The sequence below is a fragment of the Lactuca serriola genome, chromosome 4 (genome assembly GCF_051521515.1).
Source record: "Lactuca serriola cultivar US96UC23 chromosome 4, Lser_US96UC23_V15, whole genome shotgun sequence".
Taxonomy (NCBI): Eukaryota; Viridiplantae; Streptophyta; class Magnoliopsida; order Asterales; family Asteraceae; genus Lactuca; species Lactuca serriola.
Window position 1 is genome coordinate 229,067,362 of NC_136411.1, and position 16,578 is coordinate 229,083,939.

Here is a 16,578-nt window from a genome sequence, read left to right on the forward strand (position 1 = left end):
CCACTTGATTCTAAGAGATCCCTAGGCCGATTTCTAGCCTCTCTCTCCCTCTCTCATATTGCCTTCTTGCTTGTGGGGTTTGTGAACCATTAGAGGAGTTGCATTTGTGACTCTAAGCTCAAGAGAAGAAGAAAGAGAAGGTCTAAGCCAACAATTGAAGAGGTAAACATCTAGATCTGATTCTATATGTTATTTTTGTTGTTTATATGCTAGATTAGGGTTTGTAAGTCTTGGAATCAAAGCATGTTCAATAGTGAAATCTAGATCCAAGCATTAGGGTTTATATGAGCACATAGGAGTGTTTCTTATGCATAAAACCCATCAGTTTACAGGTTCTTTTTCCTCTCGTTTCATCGAAGCCAAAATCGAGGATCACTGCAAACGAGGGGATGTTTTAAGTTGCTGATCGACAGGGAAGAATGAGGGAGGAAAGAGAGAAACTGAAATAGGGGCGACATCCTTGGTTCGCCGGATTCTTTCCTCGTCGAAGATGTACAACAAGAGAGGGAAGAGAGGTACAATGTAGAGGAAGAGAGATTAGCCGGTGGGTACGTTTGGGGTTGTGCTCGATGGTAAAATGGTGGAAAAGAGGTGGAGAGCAGCCGATGGGTAAAATCTAAAGGGTAGCAACGCTTTTATTTCTTCGTTTGCCTATCCGGTGAAACAGGGGACGAGAGAGAGAGAGAGAGAGAGAGAGAGAGAGAGAAAGAGAGAGAGAGAGAGAGAGAGAAAGAGCTTTTTTATTTTTTAATTATAAAAATAAATAAATATGTATTGATTTAAAAAAAAAAGAATATATTTTTTCAGTGCAAAAATTGTCCTTTAGAAATGAAAAGACAAATATACCCTCATGTGAGAGGCACATGGGGGGGTTAACAGCAACAAGTTAACGGAAGTTAAGTTCAGGGGCCAATTCCACATATAAACCACTCCAAAAGGACCATGAATTCAAAAAACTTGGGGTTTGGACTAAAACCCCAAAAATTTGCATACCACAGGGACCATTTTTGCAATTTTGTCATTTTAATATAAACCAATAAATTGTAACATCAATTTTCACTTATAAAAGTTAATAAATATAAATCTCTGTTTATAAAATTGAAAGTGAAAATATATTGTTTTTTGGATAAAATGATCAACATGAAAGTTGTAGTGGTCGTCAAGACGAACGTGTGGATATAAAAAACGTTGAAAATGAAGTTCGTATGAACAAACTTTGATTTTTTTAAGTTTTGACGAAAATAATAACATATATAATGATGTTAATAAAACATTATGTGACCATTGTTTCTTGCTTTTGTTTTTTAAATATTTTTTCACATATAAATTTTTTTTAACAAAATTGTTTTTTTAGTTTTATATAGGAAAAAGAATGGTTTTTAATATGATTTTTTTTATTATAAATATGATTTATAAAGTAAAAATAACATATTCGAAACTAAATTTTGAAAAAATAAATGCAAAAATACGAAATTAGGATGAATTCGTAAGAAAATTTTGAAATCTGGACAATAGGTGTAAATTTTTAACCAAATTTGTAATACAAAATAAAATCTGAACCAAAAATATAGATTCCGAAAATAGATGATATGTTGACCGTATAAAAATAGTCAAAGTGAATAAAATTATTAATATTTGGGACTTAATCATAACAAAAAATATAAACATTTAATTGAATATATGTAGTAAAAATATAGATTGTTTGTAATAGATATCTCTAATAAATACTATTACATATGAAAACTCTAACTATTGGAGATGACTTAAAATCCCGAAACTAACAACTATACATAAAATTATTCATATTTGTATAATTTTTGAGTTATAGCTTTAATAAAAATGCGATCTATTTATGCAATTTAAATTACAAGTGAAATCAAACATCACTTGCTTTTTCGTAAGAAAAGAACCAACTATTATTTTGGCATGCTAAAAATGAAAAGTATTTATTTTTTGACGAATGAAACAAACCTACGCTGGCTTCGGAGCCTCCGTTGAAATATGTCACGTTTTCTAGTACTTCCTCGTCATTCCAACACGCCCTCCAGTTCATGATTGCTGACCAATTTTAAAATTTCCACACTGCCACGTGTGCGGATCTCAGTTTCTCGTGTCCTTCACGCGCTTGACCAAAACTACACAACCACCATTTTGACGTTTTAAACTCCTTGTCCCCAAAGCTACCCTCCCCACACCCAGCCCAAACAGAAGTGTGAAATGTCTAAAATGACCCCACCGCCCACATGCAAACATATTCCCAGCTAATATGCTTAGATTCTTCTGTTTTTTTCCTGTATATAAACCCCGGAAATAAAGATCAATATACAAATACTACATCGGCCAATATTCTAACCAATGGCAGCAATTCGATTGACACGCATGTCAACCACACCATCGGCTCTCGTTGCATCTTCCATACAAACTGTATTGAGGACTGATACTGTGAGGTTAAGGTTTACGTGTGTAGCGGCTGGTTTTGGCTCAGAAAATGGTCAATTGACCGGAGATATAGAGAGGAAACCGGTACTAGTAACTAAAGCAGCCACATCTATGGTGGCTGCTTTGGGTGGTACAGTAACAGTTGTTACTGCACCAACACAAATAAGCAGAAGAGTAGACTTGGCTACTCTACTGCTTATTATGAAAACTATGGTTCGCCGTAAGTTAAAGGTGGCTATGAGACCTAGGCCGTGGAGTTTGATCATTGAGTCGCTAATTGAAAAGGTAATATTCATCCTCTCATGCAACTTTGCATGAATTATTAAGATGATTTATTTATTTAATTAGTCATTAAATTTTTAAAAATGTTCACTTCATTTAAAAATATTTTAATAGAGGGAACCATCATTGCTAATAAAACATTTTGCAAGAAATTATAATCCCCTTAGATTTATTAATTTATGATGATGTGGAATTTGCAGTTCATAATGGACTCTCGATTCTTTACGATGTTTGCTGTAGCAGGAACCTTGCTTGGTTCGGTATTATGCTTCCTAGAGGTATCATAAACTGTGTTTAATTAATTAATAAGCATTTTGCAACACTTTTTGACCATTGTTGACATTTTATCTTAATCTAAATATCTAATACCATATGTTTGAATGAACTTTAGGGTGTTTTTCTGGTTATGGAATCATACCTTGGGTACTTTCAAGCCATCTCCCACCATTCAGATCATGGACATATCATGCACTTACTCATCGAAGCCTTAGGTACATTTATTTATAACTCCTATTATTCATGAGAATATATATTAAGTACATTGTGTTGAAAAGACAATAATTTTATGAATATGTTTGTTATCTATGAACAGATATGTTCTTAGTAGGAACAGCCATGCTTACATTTGGGATGGGATTGCATGTTATGTTTGTCGGATCCCAAGCTTCAAGAGGCAACGGATCTACACTTCCATCATCAAATTTCTTTGGGCTTTTTCAACTCAAGGTATATATATATATATTCAACTAAACAACATTAAATAACCACAGCCAAAATATTATTAGACTATGTATGTTACATGATATATATGTCTGGATTAGACTGATGAGAACTGGACAAACTTTCTAGGGTTATTTTCAATAGAGAAAAATGATTCCATGTCTAAGATTTTTAGATGGGACAAAAAATTACAATTTTTGTTTTTTTTAGTTGACACCAATCTCCAATGGACATCAAACACAATACAACATTGTCATCTCCTAAATAACAAATCGAGCATTAACGTTTTGTTTAAACAATTAGAACATGCTCAATCAGCATAATTTAAATGTTATGAGCTTGAAAGTGGTTATAATTTGACAATATTAATTACAGGAATTTCCATCATGGGCTGGAATGAAATCCATCTCTCAAGCAAAGTCAAAAATCGGGCATGCTCTAATGTTGTTGCTTCAAGTTGGAGTCTTGGAGAAGTTCAAGAGTATACCTTTAGTTACAGGGTTGGATTTGGCTTGTTTTGCTGCATCAGTATTTGTCTCTTCTGCTGGTTTATTCGTTCTTTCACGACTTTCTGTTGATACTAAAATTACCTAAGTTATTTAGGTATCCAATTATTCTTTTGTCTTCTTATAGGTATAGGTAGTAGGCTTTAATTTATCAAGGATGTATATGTTGTTCGTGTTAGAACAAATAATTCTTTTATTTGTATATGTATATATAATGACAAATAATAGTCGATATATTGTTATATATGAACTAAAGCTTTATTATTTAACTTTTTGGCAATATTGATTTGGAAAAAAAAAAATAATAATAATAATACACAACTCTCGTCGGAATTAAAGTTCTACAAACTAATAGTAGAATATATAAATTTAATCTATTTAAGTGGGTCCATCGGAAATTAAACACAAATTAAAATTTGATCAGTTTTTATATTATAAGTTGTTGACATCCTAAAGCTTCAATTTGCTAATCCCAATGAAGTCATGTAACTCAAACAATGTCCCACCAAATTGAACCCCTTCAACCTGTAAATTATAAGAAAATTAGGGACTGTTTCTTTTTTACTTAAATCAGGTTAAAGTGTTAAGCACTTCATCTGATGGTTGTTTCCTTATGGCTTATTATGGAAAAAAAAATTAAGTTATTTGGTTAAGCAAAACAAAACTAGCTTAATGAATTAAGAGTTAAGAGACTATTGGTTTACGTATTTTCCCTTTTTTCCTCTCAACAAAACTGTCTCATGTTAAAACCGATGAATATTGTTAAAATTGATAAATATAAAGAAAATTGTTTGTTGGAATGTATGGGCAAAATGGTCATTAGTCTCCTTCATTATTTGGTCTTGAACAAATAATAATAATAATAATAATAATAATAATAATAATAACAACAACTTATCTTTACAAACACTTTATCGAGACAGACATTCTCACTCATTCAAGCACTTTATCCCTACAGTAAGACATATATAATTGTTTCCTTTTTGACTTATTACAATGACTTAATAATGAAAGTCACCAAAATGCGACTTTCCTATTATATCCTAATCTTTTTACAAATGTTTCCACATTTATTTTTCCCGATCATTTTCTCTAAACATCAACAATTAAATGGATTAATTACCTGAAGAATAACTCTAGATGGAGTTCAAAACGTCTCTTATTTCAGCTACAGATGGAATGTTTTCACTTGGGTAGATCTTGGAGGCAAGTTGAGCAAACGTTTCATATTTTTCCATATATTCTTTCTGTCAATAATCATATCAAACTTTATTTGCTTAGCATCATTATATATATATATATATATATATATATATATATATATATATATATATATATATATATATATATATATATATATATTTTCATCATTAAGCATCATATCTTCTATAAGAATAAAAATTAGTTTTATCAAGGAACATCTAATAAAATTAAATACCTTGCATTTATCCCATAGTGTAGGTATCAATTCATCACAAGTCAAGTTCTTGACTAGTTTCTTATGCATTGCAGCAATGTGCTTATCCACCTGTTTATTAAAATAATGTTATCAAAAATAAAATTACATTTGAAAAAAAAATAATAAATTGAAGCCAATTTTTGTTGAAATGTATAAATTTTATAACTTACCCCTGATAAATTGGATTTTACCACCTTTCTAAGGTCGGTTTTTGTCAATCCAACTTGGAATGGGATCTGTAATTATTAAACAAAATTAGCATCTCTTTAGGGTTTTGTTTTCCAATTTGATTTTTCATCGATTACAAAGTATCATGGGGATCAAATGCATTATCAAAATAGAAATGAAAACAATATTTTAGGAAAATGAAAAAAATAAAAAAAAACCCACTCACCTCTTCTGGAGCATTAGTTACCATCAAATCCTCAATTCTTCTAGCAAACTGGAAAAGACGCTCAAATTGCTGTGCAAATATTCATAAATCGTCACTTATAAAACACAAAAGAGAAAAAAAAAATAAAAAGCAGAAATAGCAACATAATGTACTTTATTTTATTTTTTCTATCCATAAATCATAATAGTAACAATATACTTACATTTTTTTTACACATAATAGCAAAATACTTAACATCAACGTACTTATTTTATTTTATTTTTACCAATAATAGCAAGATGTAATGTTAAACTCATACATTGTATTTTATCAATCACACATAACAATAATTTACTTACATTTTTATACCCATAATAGTGACACGTTTTAAATATATTTACCAATAACACCATTATCTAATCCAAAACTCGTATGTTATTTTACACGTTTCATGTTACATATTTTTATTATCTACATACGAAAGTCCTAATTTTTTAAAATTTCCCAACATGATAAGACAAGAAAAATGATTTGTTAACTTACATAGTAAATTACAACACTGATATGATGTGCACAAGCTTGTTCATATGATTCACTTGCTTGATGATAAAATTTAGCTAAAGTTGGCACACAATTCGCCAAGTCATAAAGACTGCATACAACTGCTTCTCATCAGCATCGATTCGTAAAAAAAGATTGTATATTTGTAATTAACTGAAAAAAATATATTATAAATTTAATCCTTTTTAGGTTAACATTTAAAATATAAATATACCTATTCTGGAATGCAGCATAGTTCTCTAACAGAAAAATGTCCAAGTGTTTTAGGTCTGATTGAGAAATCTTGTCCAGAGTCACAAACATTATACCAATCTGTTCAATAATAAACAAGATATATTTATTATTAAATTAAAATATAATTTTTTTTAAAATTTTTTTAAGGTACTCACAATTTTCATGTATGCCTGATCTACCAATTCCCTAGACTGCCCCTGGATATACTGCTCCATGCGGGTGGCAAGAAGAGCAAATCTACACAAAATCAATACAATCCAATTGGAAATATTTCATAAAAAAAAAATTGTAATATTTACAGAATGGGTTTATGTCATAATTTAGCAATCAATTATTCCATATGTTGACATTTAGTCATTTTATTCATTTCAACTAATATTGTTCAAAAAATACGCTATAGAAGGTTTTACAAGTTTGGACAAACATTAAATTGACTAAATTGATTAAATAGCACATACGAAATATTTGTTTTGCGAAATTACGACATTAACCCTTACAAAATATGATTATATTTATATGAGTAATTTACCTTGGTACAAATGCCATGACACCTGTCTGTTTAACATTTCGGTCATACTTCTCTATCTGGTGTCGAGCTTCATCTATAAACTACAATATATATATATATATATATATATATATATATATATATATATATATATATATATATATATATATATATATTACAACTTGGTTGATGATCATAAACAAATTCTTAATTTCTTTTTGAACTTCAAACATCTTAACATAATATGTGTAACTTACACGAATAAATAGTGTATCCATTCGATCTTCCATGCCATCAAGTAAGAGGCGTACGTATCCAGCTACTTCAGATTTCTGATCATTTATATATTGCTCTGTTATACCATGCATTGATATGCACAACAAAGGATCAATCTTGTGTGCCCAATCCACAATTGCATAGAAGTCCTCCTGAAAGTCCAAAGATATATTTAAAAAAAAAAAAAAAAAAAAAAAAAAAAAAAAAAAAAACCTTAGGGGTTGTTTCTTTTTGACTTAATAGTGGGATTAATAGGTTAATCACTCCGAATGACTTAATAGGTTAAGCAAAAAAAAAAAAAAACTTGGTTTAGGCTATGTTTGATAGACTACTGAAAAGCTAACTGTTAGCTGAAAAACTAGCCGATAGCTAAAAGCTAGCAGACAAAAAATGAGGTTTGGTAAAAACTAGTGGATAAGCTAGCTGAAAGATATAAAATAACATAAAAATACATTATAGAATAATATGTTTTTTTATAACTAGTTAATGGTATATTTAGAAAATTTTCAAAAAGCTACTCAAAGTAGGTTTTTAAAAGCTAGCCTATCAGCTATTTTTTCGTTTGTCAAACATAACAATTTAAAAAAACTCCAAAATTAAGCTAGTTGTGTGGTGTCAAACACAGGCTTAATGTGTTATTGGTTTCTCTTTTTTCCTCCAATTCCTCTCTAATCAAAATAAATGAGTATTGTGAAATTTGTTTTTTTGGAATGTAGATGTAAAATGGTCATTTTATCTCATTTAGATATACAACACTCATTCAACCACTTTACTCATGCAAGACTTAATAGGGGAAAAAAACGTCCCCTTATATTTATTAAAGTAAAAGAGTGAATCTTGTCTATATTCTGTAATTACTTGTATTCCATCAAGTAAATCACGAAGTGACTCATTTAATGTCCCCATCTCCAATGGTATACCTACATGATTCCAGATACAAATATTAAACTGGTATATATACATTACATGATAAAAAGATTAAAAGAATTGGATGTTATGTAACATATATTTACCCTTTTCGTCATTTTCCATGTCTAAATCATCATCATCATCGTCACTGCCATTATCATCAGGTGAAGAAACTTCAAAGCGCAAGAAGCGTGACAAAAATACACTCTACAGTTTAAGTAGAATAAAAAGTAAATTCATAGACAAAAGAATAAAAAGTTGGACTTTTATTTATTAAAAAAAAATGATATCAAATAAGACTATGTTTCACACCTCATCAACAAGGAGTGGAACAAATACATCAAGCATTTTGGTATATGCTTCAGAAATATTTGAAGTGTCAACATTTTGGTTGGGAGTGGGACCCTCAAACCATACAGTTTGAATCTTTGGTGCTTTAGTTCCAGCCCTAAGCTCATTAGAAAATTCACGAGCCTGAAATTTAAAAAAAAAATAATAATAATAAAAATAATAATAAATTAAAAGATAACTAAAATTGTCTTATAAAGCTGTGAAAAATTAAAGGACACATACCTCATGGCGTAAAAGCTTATTAAGGGACCCACAATAAGCTTTCCTCAAAGGAGCCATACTATTTTTATCAAGAACCTGCAATTATATAAAATATGTGAGAGTAAGTTGCAAAAATGGTCCCTGTGCTTTCTGATTTTTACCATTTATTGTCCAAAACCGATGTCTTTTCAGTTTTGGTTCTTTTTTCAAGGTTTCATATTGATTTTGGTCGCTAGAATCTTGAAATACGGACCAAAATCGGAAAAATGTTTGGGTTTTGGACTAAACATGTTAAAAAATAGAAAGCACGGGGACCATTTTTGTAATTTACTCTATAGATCAATGGGTATCATTGAAGTTTCAATGTAATATACCTTTAGGTGATGCAAAAGACGAGCATATTTCTTGCATTTATTTCGGAAATTGGTATGATCAGGTTTCTTTAGTTGACCACGCTGACAAAAGTCAAACACCAGTCAAAATCTCATGTTGATAAAAAAAATTAATACCTTAAAAGTGGCATATATTATAAAAAAAAAAAAAAAAAAAAAAATCACTCGAAGAAATAAACCTGAGAGAAGAAGCTTTTATCATTCATCATGGAATCCACTGAATTGGCAAAATAGTCTCTCAAATACTGACAGGCTTTTCTTGCAAAAGTCAATTTTATTATGTCAAGTTCTGCCCTCTTTTCTCTCACCTGTAATTTTATAATTAAGACTACATCTTTTTAAACATTCATGTATGTAAATTGTAATATTTCCATCGTCTTTATATTCTTATATTAACTAATGTATATAATCATTTAGAGTAACGACTCTTTGTGTTTTTAATCGAAAAAGATTTTATTAAGAAATTATTATTAACCAAAAAACAAATGTAGAAAGCGTTAAAAAAAAAAAAAGCAATGAACATACAGCTCTAATTTTCGAAAAGCTTGGATCCATAGCAGGTGGTTCAAAACCACGAAGAGCATCTCTTAATTGATCACATGCTTCAATATGTTTATCTAAGGATGCATCATCAAATGAGGCGCCAGCTAAGCAATCTGAAAGCTGAATTAATGGATAAAGAATAATTTAAGTGATGATGAAAATATGAAATAAGTTATATTATTGGTTGAAAGTAATGTACCTCTAAAGGGATATGAAGTCTCTCAAGAAGGTTATCTAGTTCCTCACTTAAAGCTTTATAATTCATAGACTGCATTTCCAGCTTGTTGTTTCTTGATTCTATCTGTTACCACAAGTTGAACTATTATATATTATGATATTATCTAAACATTTGGTTCTTGTTTTGCTTACTTCTAAAGGTTTTACTTCATCTATCTAATGTTTGAGCTTCTTTGTTGTTTTATGGGTTGAAATTAGGCTAACATAAAAGAAAAGGATTTGGTTTCGAAGTGTGGGTGTAATTTGGGGGATTGTCTTGAGAGATTAGTCTATGTGATTGTAATAATTTATCATATAGTAAAATTTTTCTCTTTAGAGGACATTGGTTGTAATAATTTATCATATAGTAAAATTGTTTTTAGAAATTAGTTTATGTGATTGTAATAATTTTTCTCTTTAGAGGACATTGGTGTAATTTGGGGGATTGACTTGAAAGATTAGTCTATGTGATTGTAATAATTTATCATATAGTAAAATTTTTCTCTTTTGAGGACATTGGTTTTCGAGTTTTACATGTATATTTTGGTGTTCATTTTTCTCTGTTATTTTTCATTGCACAGGTTGTTAGGAATCTTTGAGGCCATTTTCCCAACAATATGTAAGACCAGAGTAAGAATACGACATATATATATATATATATATATATATATACCGCTTCTATATCCTCTCGCATATGTCTGAGTTTCACGTTAAACAATGCCAGCCATTCATCCATATCTTCAACACGAGTTGTAGCTGACTCAAGCCCCTTCAACACCTGCATTATAACCATAAAGTTTGTATAATGGAATTCATGTTATGTAGAATCTCATTTGTGATACTTAAAAATGATGATGAGTTTAATTGTTTTAGAGAGTATAAAATGGTTTAGATGATTTAGACTAAGAAAAGGATAATGGAATCCATAAAGTGAATTGAACATTCATATTGCCATTTAGTGTGAGTGGTTTACCTCATCTACCAAATGTTGGCTTTCCAAAATTGCATGCACGTTTGCTGCTTCAAGAGCATGGAGTTCCCGTTTTAACCTTTCGGAAAAGACTTCTGCTTCCCCAATACCCATCACATATCTAGGCACAATGTCATCACCAAAAATCATTAAAAGAATAAAGGCAGATAAGATAATCCTATAATCAGATGCTTAATTTTTGAAATTCAAAATGAGGTGGTAAGATGGTTGATGTAAGTGTAACGTACAAGAATATATCTTATGTTATTTGATACAAAAGTAAAATTTTAGAAGAAAAAAAATAAGAATTATACGTACGTGCCTAGAAGAGCTTCAATGTCCTCCTCTTCTGCTTGCGACACAAGATCATTTTCAACTGAAACTCCTGCCTCATCTTCAGAATTCATGTCTCCACCACTTCCATCTTCAAAACCATGTTGCTTAGGAACCTCCGATGCATGTTCCTATATAAGTAAAAGCATAATTTGCAAAACAAATATTATATTTACAAATTATCGTTTCCATCAAATCATTATTGAGTTATAAAACTAATCGTCAAGCAATATAATTTGCTACAATAACTCAAATATATGTCTGGAAGTATATATCTTATGTTGACAAAAATATTGTCTTGTCAAACTAGAGTAATTGCTAATCACTAGCTTCCAAAGTAGATTGCTAACAACAACAATGTTAAGTATAAGCTAATTTGATGGGTACTTAAGTTAGTTATAGATGGTTAAGGTAGTTACTCCCTAACCATCACCTTGAAAAGGTACTGATACGACTCGCCGATTTGGTTGAGTTATCGGCTAATTAGTAATTATCTTTTTATCATTTATTTAGTTCCATCTTTATTTAAATTAATAGTTATCTTTTACTAGTAGTTATCCTTTTATTTTGTAGTAGGATTAGTTGTTGAACACTATTTATTGGACTTTAGGATTGGTTAATTGATTATGGAATAAACTTTTTGAGTCTTAGACTTTTGGCGACCCCTGTTTCTCGTTTAATTTTCTATAAGTCAGTAAAATTACTTGTCGGTTGAATTATAGTGTCACATTTTTTCCTGATTATTGTGTTTTTCAAGATCCTTCAACAAAGCAAATAATTTGTAGAGCACGAGAATCTAGTGGAAGTTATGTATTTGAACCCGAGGTACCGAAATCCCTAGTAGGACTGATGTCGTTATCTCTGTTTGCATTATATTGTCTTTTAGGTCACCCACCTCTTCAAAGTTAGAAAGAAATTATATCCCCAATTTAGACATCTGTCATCCCTAAATTGTGAGTCATGTCAGTTTGTTAAGTATCAATGTGTTTAGTTGAGCCCTAGAGTTAATAAATGAGTTGCATCCCTATTTGAACTGTTTCACTTTGATGTACGGTGTCCTTGTCCTTTTACTTTTAAAACCGGGTTCAAGTATATTGTGACTTTTGTGGATGATTATTCTTGTGTTAATTAGCTATATTTGATGAAAATCACTCTAAGGTAGTCACCCATTTTAGTTAATTTGTTGCTGAGATTAAAACACAATTTATTATGTGTGAAAACTTTGCATAGTGATAGTGTAAAAGAATATACGTATGAAACCTTTCGGTCTTACATGCTTCAATAAGGTATTCTTAATGAATCTTTTAGTGTTGATACACCTACCCAAAAATGGAGTCGTAGAACGAAAAATTACCACATTCTTAAACTAGTTGGAACACTATTATTTCAAATGTGTAATCTAAAATGATAGACCATGGTCTATTCTTGAATAAAAACTGATAATGAAACGGTGAACTGATACGATAGATTAGGGTTTTCCCATTCATTCGAGCGGAACATACTCTCCAAGAAGAATAAAGTTCTTTATACATATTAATTCTTAGCTACTAAACAAAAATCTCAAGAGGGAAATAAATAAAAGACATGACTCAGGGGTAGGGATGAGCGTTTGAACCGAAACCCGAACTGACCCGAACCAAATTAGGACCAAATAAGTCATACGGGTCGGTTCTCGGGTATGTATTTTAGGCTTATTCGGTTGGTTATCAGGTTGTTCGGTCTGAGTTAACTGAATAACAGTTTAATCGGGCCAAAAGGATCGACCCGGAAATCGAATAGTCACTTAATTGATCACCTCTTGGGTTACCCGAATTTCTACCGTGGCGTCCGAGGCGGTGTTTAGTACAAGTGAGCGGATACTAGATCCATATCGAACAAATTTGTCTGCAAAGATACTAGAGGCTTTGGTTTGCACCCAAGATTGGGTACGAAAATCAAGAAAGTCAGTTGTGGACAACATTGATGAAGTTTTGAAAGATGATGACATCGCGAAAGATTTGGAAAAACACTATAAACAATGGAGGTGGAAAGAGAAAACAGCCGATCAATATTCCCGAATAGTTAATTTGTATTTGGTCTCATTGGTTTCCTAGAATATCAAGTTTAGTCTCTAACTTTTTTTTTTCAGTCTCGTGAAAGGTCCAAGTGGTTTAAGTTTTGCATAGATGGTCCCTACGGTTTCATTTTATTACAAATTTAATCTAAAACTACTATTTTACCCCCAAATAAATATTTTATTAGTTTTGGTTTTCTATATTTTAATTTTAATCAATTAAAATAACCCATTTTAATTGAAACTCCCACCCCTTTTTTCACAACCCCCACCCCTATCAGCTTTATCTTCCCATCGGCTTTATCTTTCCCTTCTCACCCTTCTATCGATCAACGTTAGTGATGAGATTTAAAACCGAAAAACCAGACCGGAACCGGTATATGTAGAACCGGTCCAGTTTTCAGGTTTAAAGAATGTCTTTATTCGGGTTTCGAGTCCTTCAGGTCCGGCTAAACTGGGTTTAAAAACTGGAACCAGTGTTAGGAACTGAAACCAGCTTTAGGGGCTAGAACCGGTTTCTGTGAAAAGTTTAAAACATGTATATCTCATTCGTTTGGAATCAAATTGGTATAAGGTCTTTTTCAAAGTGTAATTTATAGTTTGTACATGATTTTAGACTATAATTTCATCATTTTTGATTTCATATTCATTGACTTATAGTCTCTTAAAGTCGGGATATCTAATTCGTTTGAAGTCTGATTATCATGAGGCTTTTTCCAACGTATAGTTTAGGGTTTGTATATGATTTTAGACTATAACTTTGTCATTTTTTGTTTGATATTCAATGACTTACAGTTTATCAAAGTCGAGATATCAAAGATGAAAATTTTCAAAGTTCAACCCACTAAGGGCGTGTTTGACATAAGTAGTTGTTAACTGGTAGCGGGTAGCTGATAGCTGGTAGTAGGAAGCTGTAACTTTTATTTGTTATATGAGTGTTTGACAATAGTAGTTGGAAACTTTTGAAATATATAAATTACATAAAAGGATAATTGATTAAAACTAAAAAAAATATATAAATATATTTTTAAGGATAATTATGGAAATTGATTTCAAAAGCTTAGTAGCTTTTTGTTAAACGCTACATGAAGAAGCTTTTAGAATTGATGTCTTTTGTTTAAACTAAAAGCTAAACGCTCGTACTACCAAACGAAGTTTTTTGTTTAAACTATAGTGTTTTGTCAAAAGCTAAAAGCTGGAAGCTCTCAAATGCTTTCAAAAGTTCCGTGCCAAACAAGCCCTAAGTAGTTACCAAAAAAAAATTGGTTTTTCCTAGTTTTTCATGTTTTTCGGTTCTAGGCCCACTTTAACCAGTTCCACTCGACCCACTTTTATGTTTCCGTGTTTTCTGGTTCTAGACTCACTTTACCCGAAACTGGTTCCCATATACCGGTCCGGTTTCCGGTCCTACAAAATCTTTTTAACCATTTTCTGGGTTCAGGTCTATCCGGGTCGGGTTTGGACCTCTTATCATCCCTAGCCGACGACCCACCCACTTCCTTGCCTTTTTGCTAAAAAATCCCCACAAAAATGTTTTTTGTTGCGAGTTTAGTCCATTGTTTGTTGTGATTTTGGTTCTCTAGGATTTGACTAGGGTTGAGACAATTATGGTTAAGATCGAGAAGAAAATCCCAGTTTTGATATGTTGGAGGATTGCGATCTGATGGGGTGGTTGGTAAGGCGTTTTGGTGGTGGTGGCTGATTGCTAATGGCCAATTCATAGGTGTGTGTGGAAAGTCATGAGACGATGATAGAGTCAACAAAAAGGAATATTAGTAAGGAAATGAAGTGATTCCGATGTTGTGTCAAAATCGAATTCTTAGAGTTGTCTATAATTACAACCAAAAAACATACATAAGGAGCAAGAGAGATATTACACAACCAAAAAATACACATAAGGAGCAAGAAATATATTATGGGCATGGGTTTTTGCAAGTATCACGGTGTGGTGGGTGGTGGAATTATAGGTGGTCGGCAAGGGTAGTTGCTGGAAGATTTTGGGTGGCTACGATCTGTGCTGGTAGGCAGTGGAAGAGTATGCAAAAATTGAGGGGTTGATGTTTGAGAGAAAAAAACGATGGTGGTGGGTCCAACTGGTTTTTAATTTTAATATGTAATTATTTATATATTAAAGCATGTAAATGAGGATAAAATATAAAGAAAAAGGTATAAAGGTCATTCAAGAGTGAGGGATCAACCATAATAGAAATTGAAACCACAGGGACCTTCCATGAGAACGAAAAAAAATTAGGCACTAAACTTGATATTCTTGGAAACCATAGAGACCATTTATGAATATTTTTCCAAATATAATTTGGAATGTGTTTATGCTAAATGACATGCGTGCCCTTATCTAATTTTCTTATAAAAATTTGTTTTCTATTAATAATATATAATTTACAAAATAATAGTTATATTTTATAAACAATATTTAAAATCATTTTAAAATCTTAGTTTAGGGCATCACACATGAGTTCTTGATTGTTTGCTTCCACTAATAATTAAAATCTTAGTTTAGGGCATAGCACGTGAGTTCTTGATCATTTGCTTCCACTAATCTTTCCACATGCATAAATAAAATGAAAAAAAAACACAATGCATTATTGAAGTGTGTAGTTTGTAATATGATTATCAATGCCAAAGAACAAACAAGACTTAGACTTATTTGCCGTAGACATGCGAGATACCTAATTGCACCAATATAAAGCAGATCCAATAATAAATCAATCTAAAGTAGGTATAAGTAAGGAACGATAATCATACATATCTAGTAGTTTGAACACAATGCCAAAGTTGCACTATTGAGGATCTAGCCTTGACTTTTACTAGATGATGACTACGAGGACACCACCCAATTTTGGTTGTGTCAACAAACTATCTAAAATGTGTACAGATATCAGCATAAAATTAATTCCTTGAAACCGAAGAGACATCTTTGATTTGCAATTTTTGGTGAAGGGTTTCTAAGAGGGTTGAATCGGTGTGAGTACATACACCTATCTAGATTAGGTCAAGATGGTATTGATAATCATATAAACCAATCCATTCTACATCTTCTGTTGATAGACCTAGCAATTCTAATTCCTATCCTAACATCAAGAACATCAGTCTTTGAATTAATTATCCCACTTTATTCTCGGTTGATAATCGTACACTTCCTGTTGAGAAGCACGGTAACGATGTTTAATGCATCTCTATGAAAGGGCAAGAGAAAGTTGAATTAATTCTGATGAATGCAGAGAGAACGGAGAT

General features: G+C 31.5%; 2 protein-coding genes across 2 annotated transcripts in view; one reads left to right on the plus strand and one right to left on the minus strand.

Moving 5' to 3' along the window:
- Positions 1–2,291: 2,291 nt before the first annotated feature.
- LOC145096805 (uncharacterized) lies at positions 2,292–4,207 on the plus strand. Its single transcript, XM_079034157.1, has 5 exons — positions 2,292–2,724; positions 2,922–2,999; positions 3,113–3,212; positions 3,314–3,447; positions 3,817–4,207. The coding sequence occupies exons 1-5, from the start codon at positions 2,356–2,358 to the stop codon at positions 4,033–4,035; spliced, it is 900 nt and encodes a 299-aa protein (XP_078890283.1). The 5' UTR covers positions 2,292–2,355; the 3' UTR covers positions 4,036–4,207.
- Positions 4,208–4,862: 655 nt separating this feature from the next.
- LOC145100559 (exocyst complex component SEC3A-like) overlaps positions 4,863–16,578 on the minus strand; it is a 16,455-nt gene continuing 4,739 nt past the window's right edge. The window contains exons 6-25 of the mRNA XM_079037785.1: positions 11,259–11,404; positions 10,944–11,061; positions 10,644–10,748; positions 9,954–10,055; positions 9,737–9,874; positions 9,391–9,519; positions 9,194–9,274; positions 8,841–8,915; positions 8,580–8,741; positions 8,372–8,474; positions 8,217–8,278; positions 7,340–7,510; positions 7,104–7,183; positions 6,730–6,811; positions 6,555–6,652; positions 6,323–6,431; positions 5,801–5,869; positions 5,577–5,642; positions 5,386–5,475; positions 4,863–5,194 (exon numbers count right to left, since the gene is read on the minus strand). Of these exons, the coding sequence (XP_078893911.1) occupies positions 5,084–5,194; positions 5,386–5,475; positions 5,577–5,642; positions 5,801–5,869; positions 6,323–6,431; positions 6,555–6,652; positions 6,730–6,811; positions 7,104–7,183; positions 7,340–7,510; positions 8,217–8,278; positions 8,372–8,474; positions 8,580–8,741; positions 8,841–8,915; positions 9,194–9,274; positions 9,391–9,519; positions 9,737–9,874; positions 9,954–10,055; positions 10,644–10,748; positions 10,944–11,061; positions 11,259–11,404 (2,097 nt within the window). The 3' untranslated portion in view covers positions 4,863–5,083. The remainder of the gene's footprint in view (positions 5,195–5,385; positions 5,476–5,576; positions 5,643–5,800; positions 5,870–6,322; positions 6,432–6,554; positions 6,653–6,729; positions 6,812–7,103; positions 7,184–7,339; positions 7,511–8,216; positions 8,279–8,371; positions 8,475–8,579; positions 8,742–8,840; positions 8,916–9,193; positions 9,275–9,390; positions 9,520–9,736; positions 9,875–9,953; positions 10,056–10,643; positions 10,749–10,943; positions 11,062–11,258; positions 11,405–16,578) is intronic.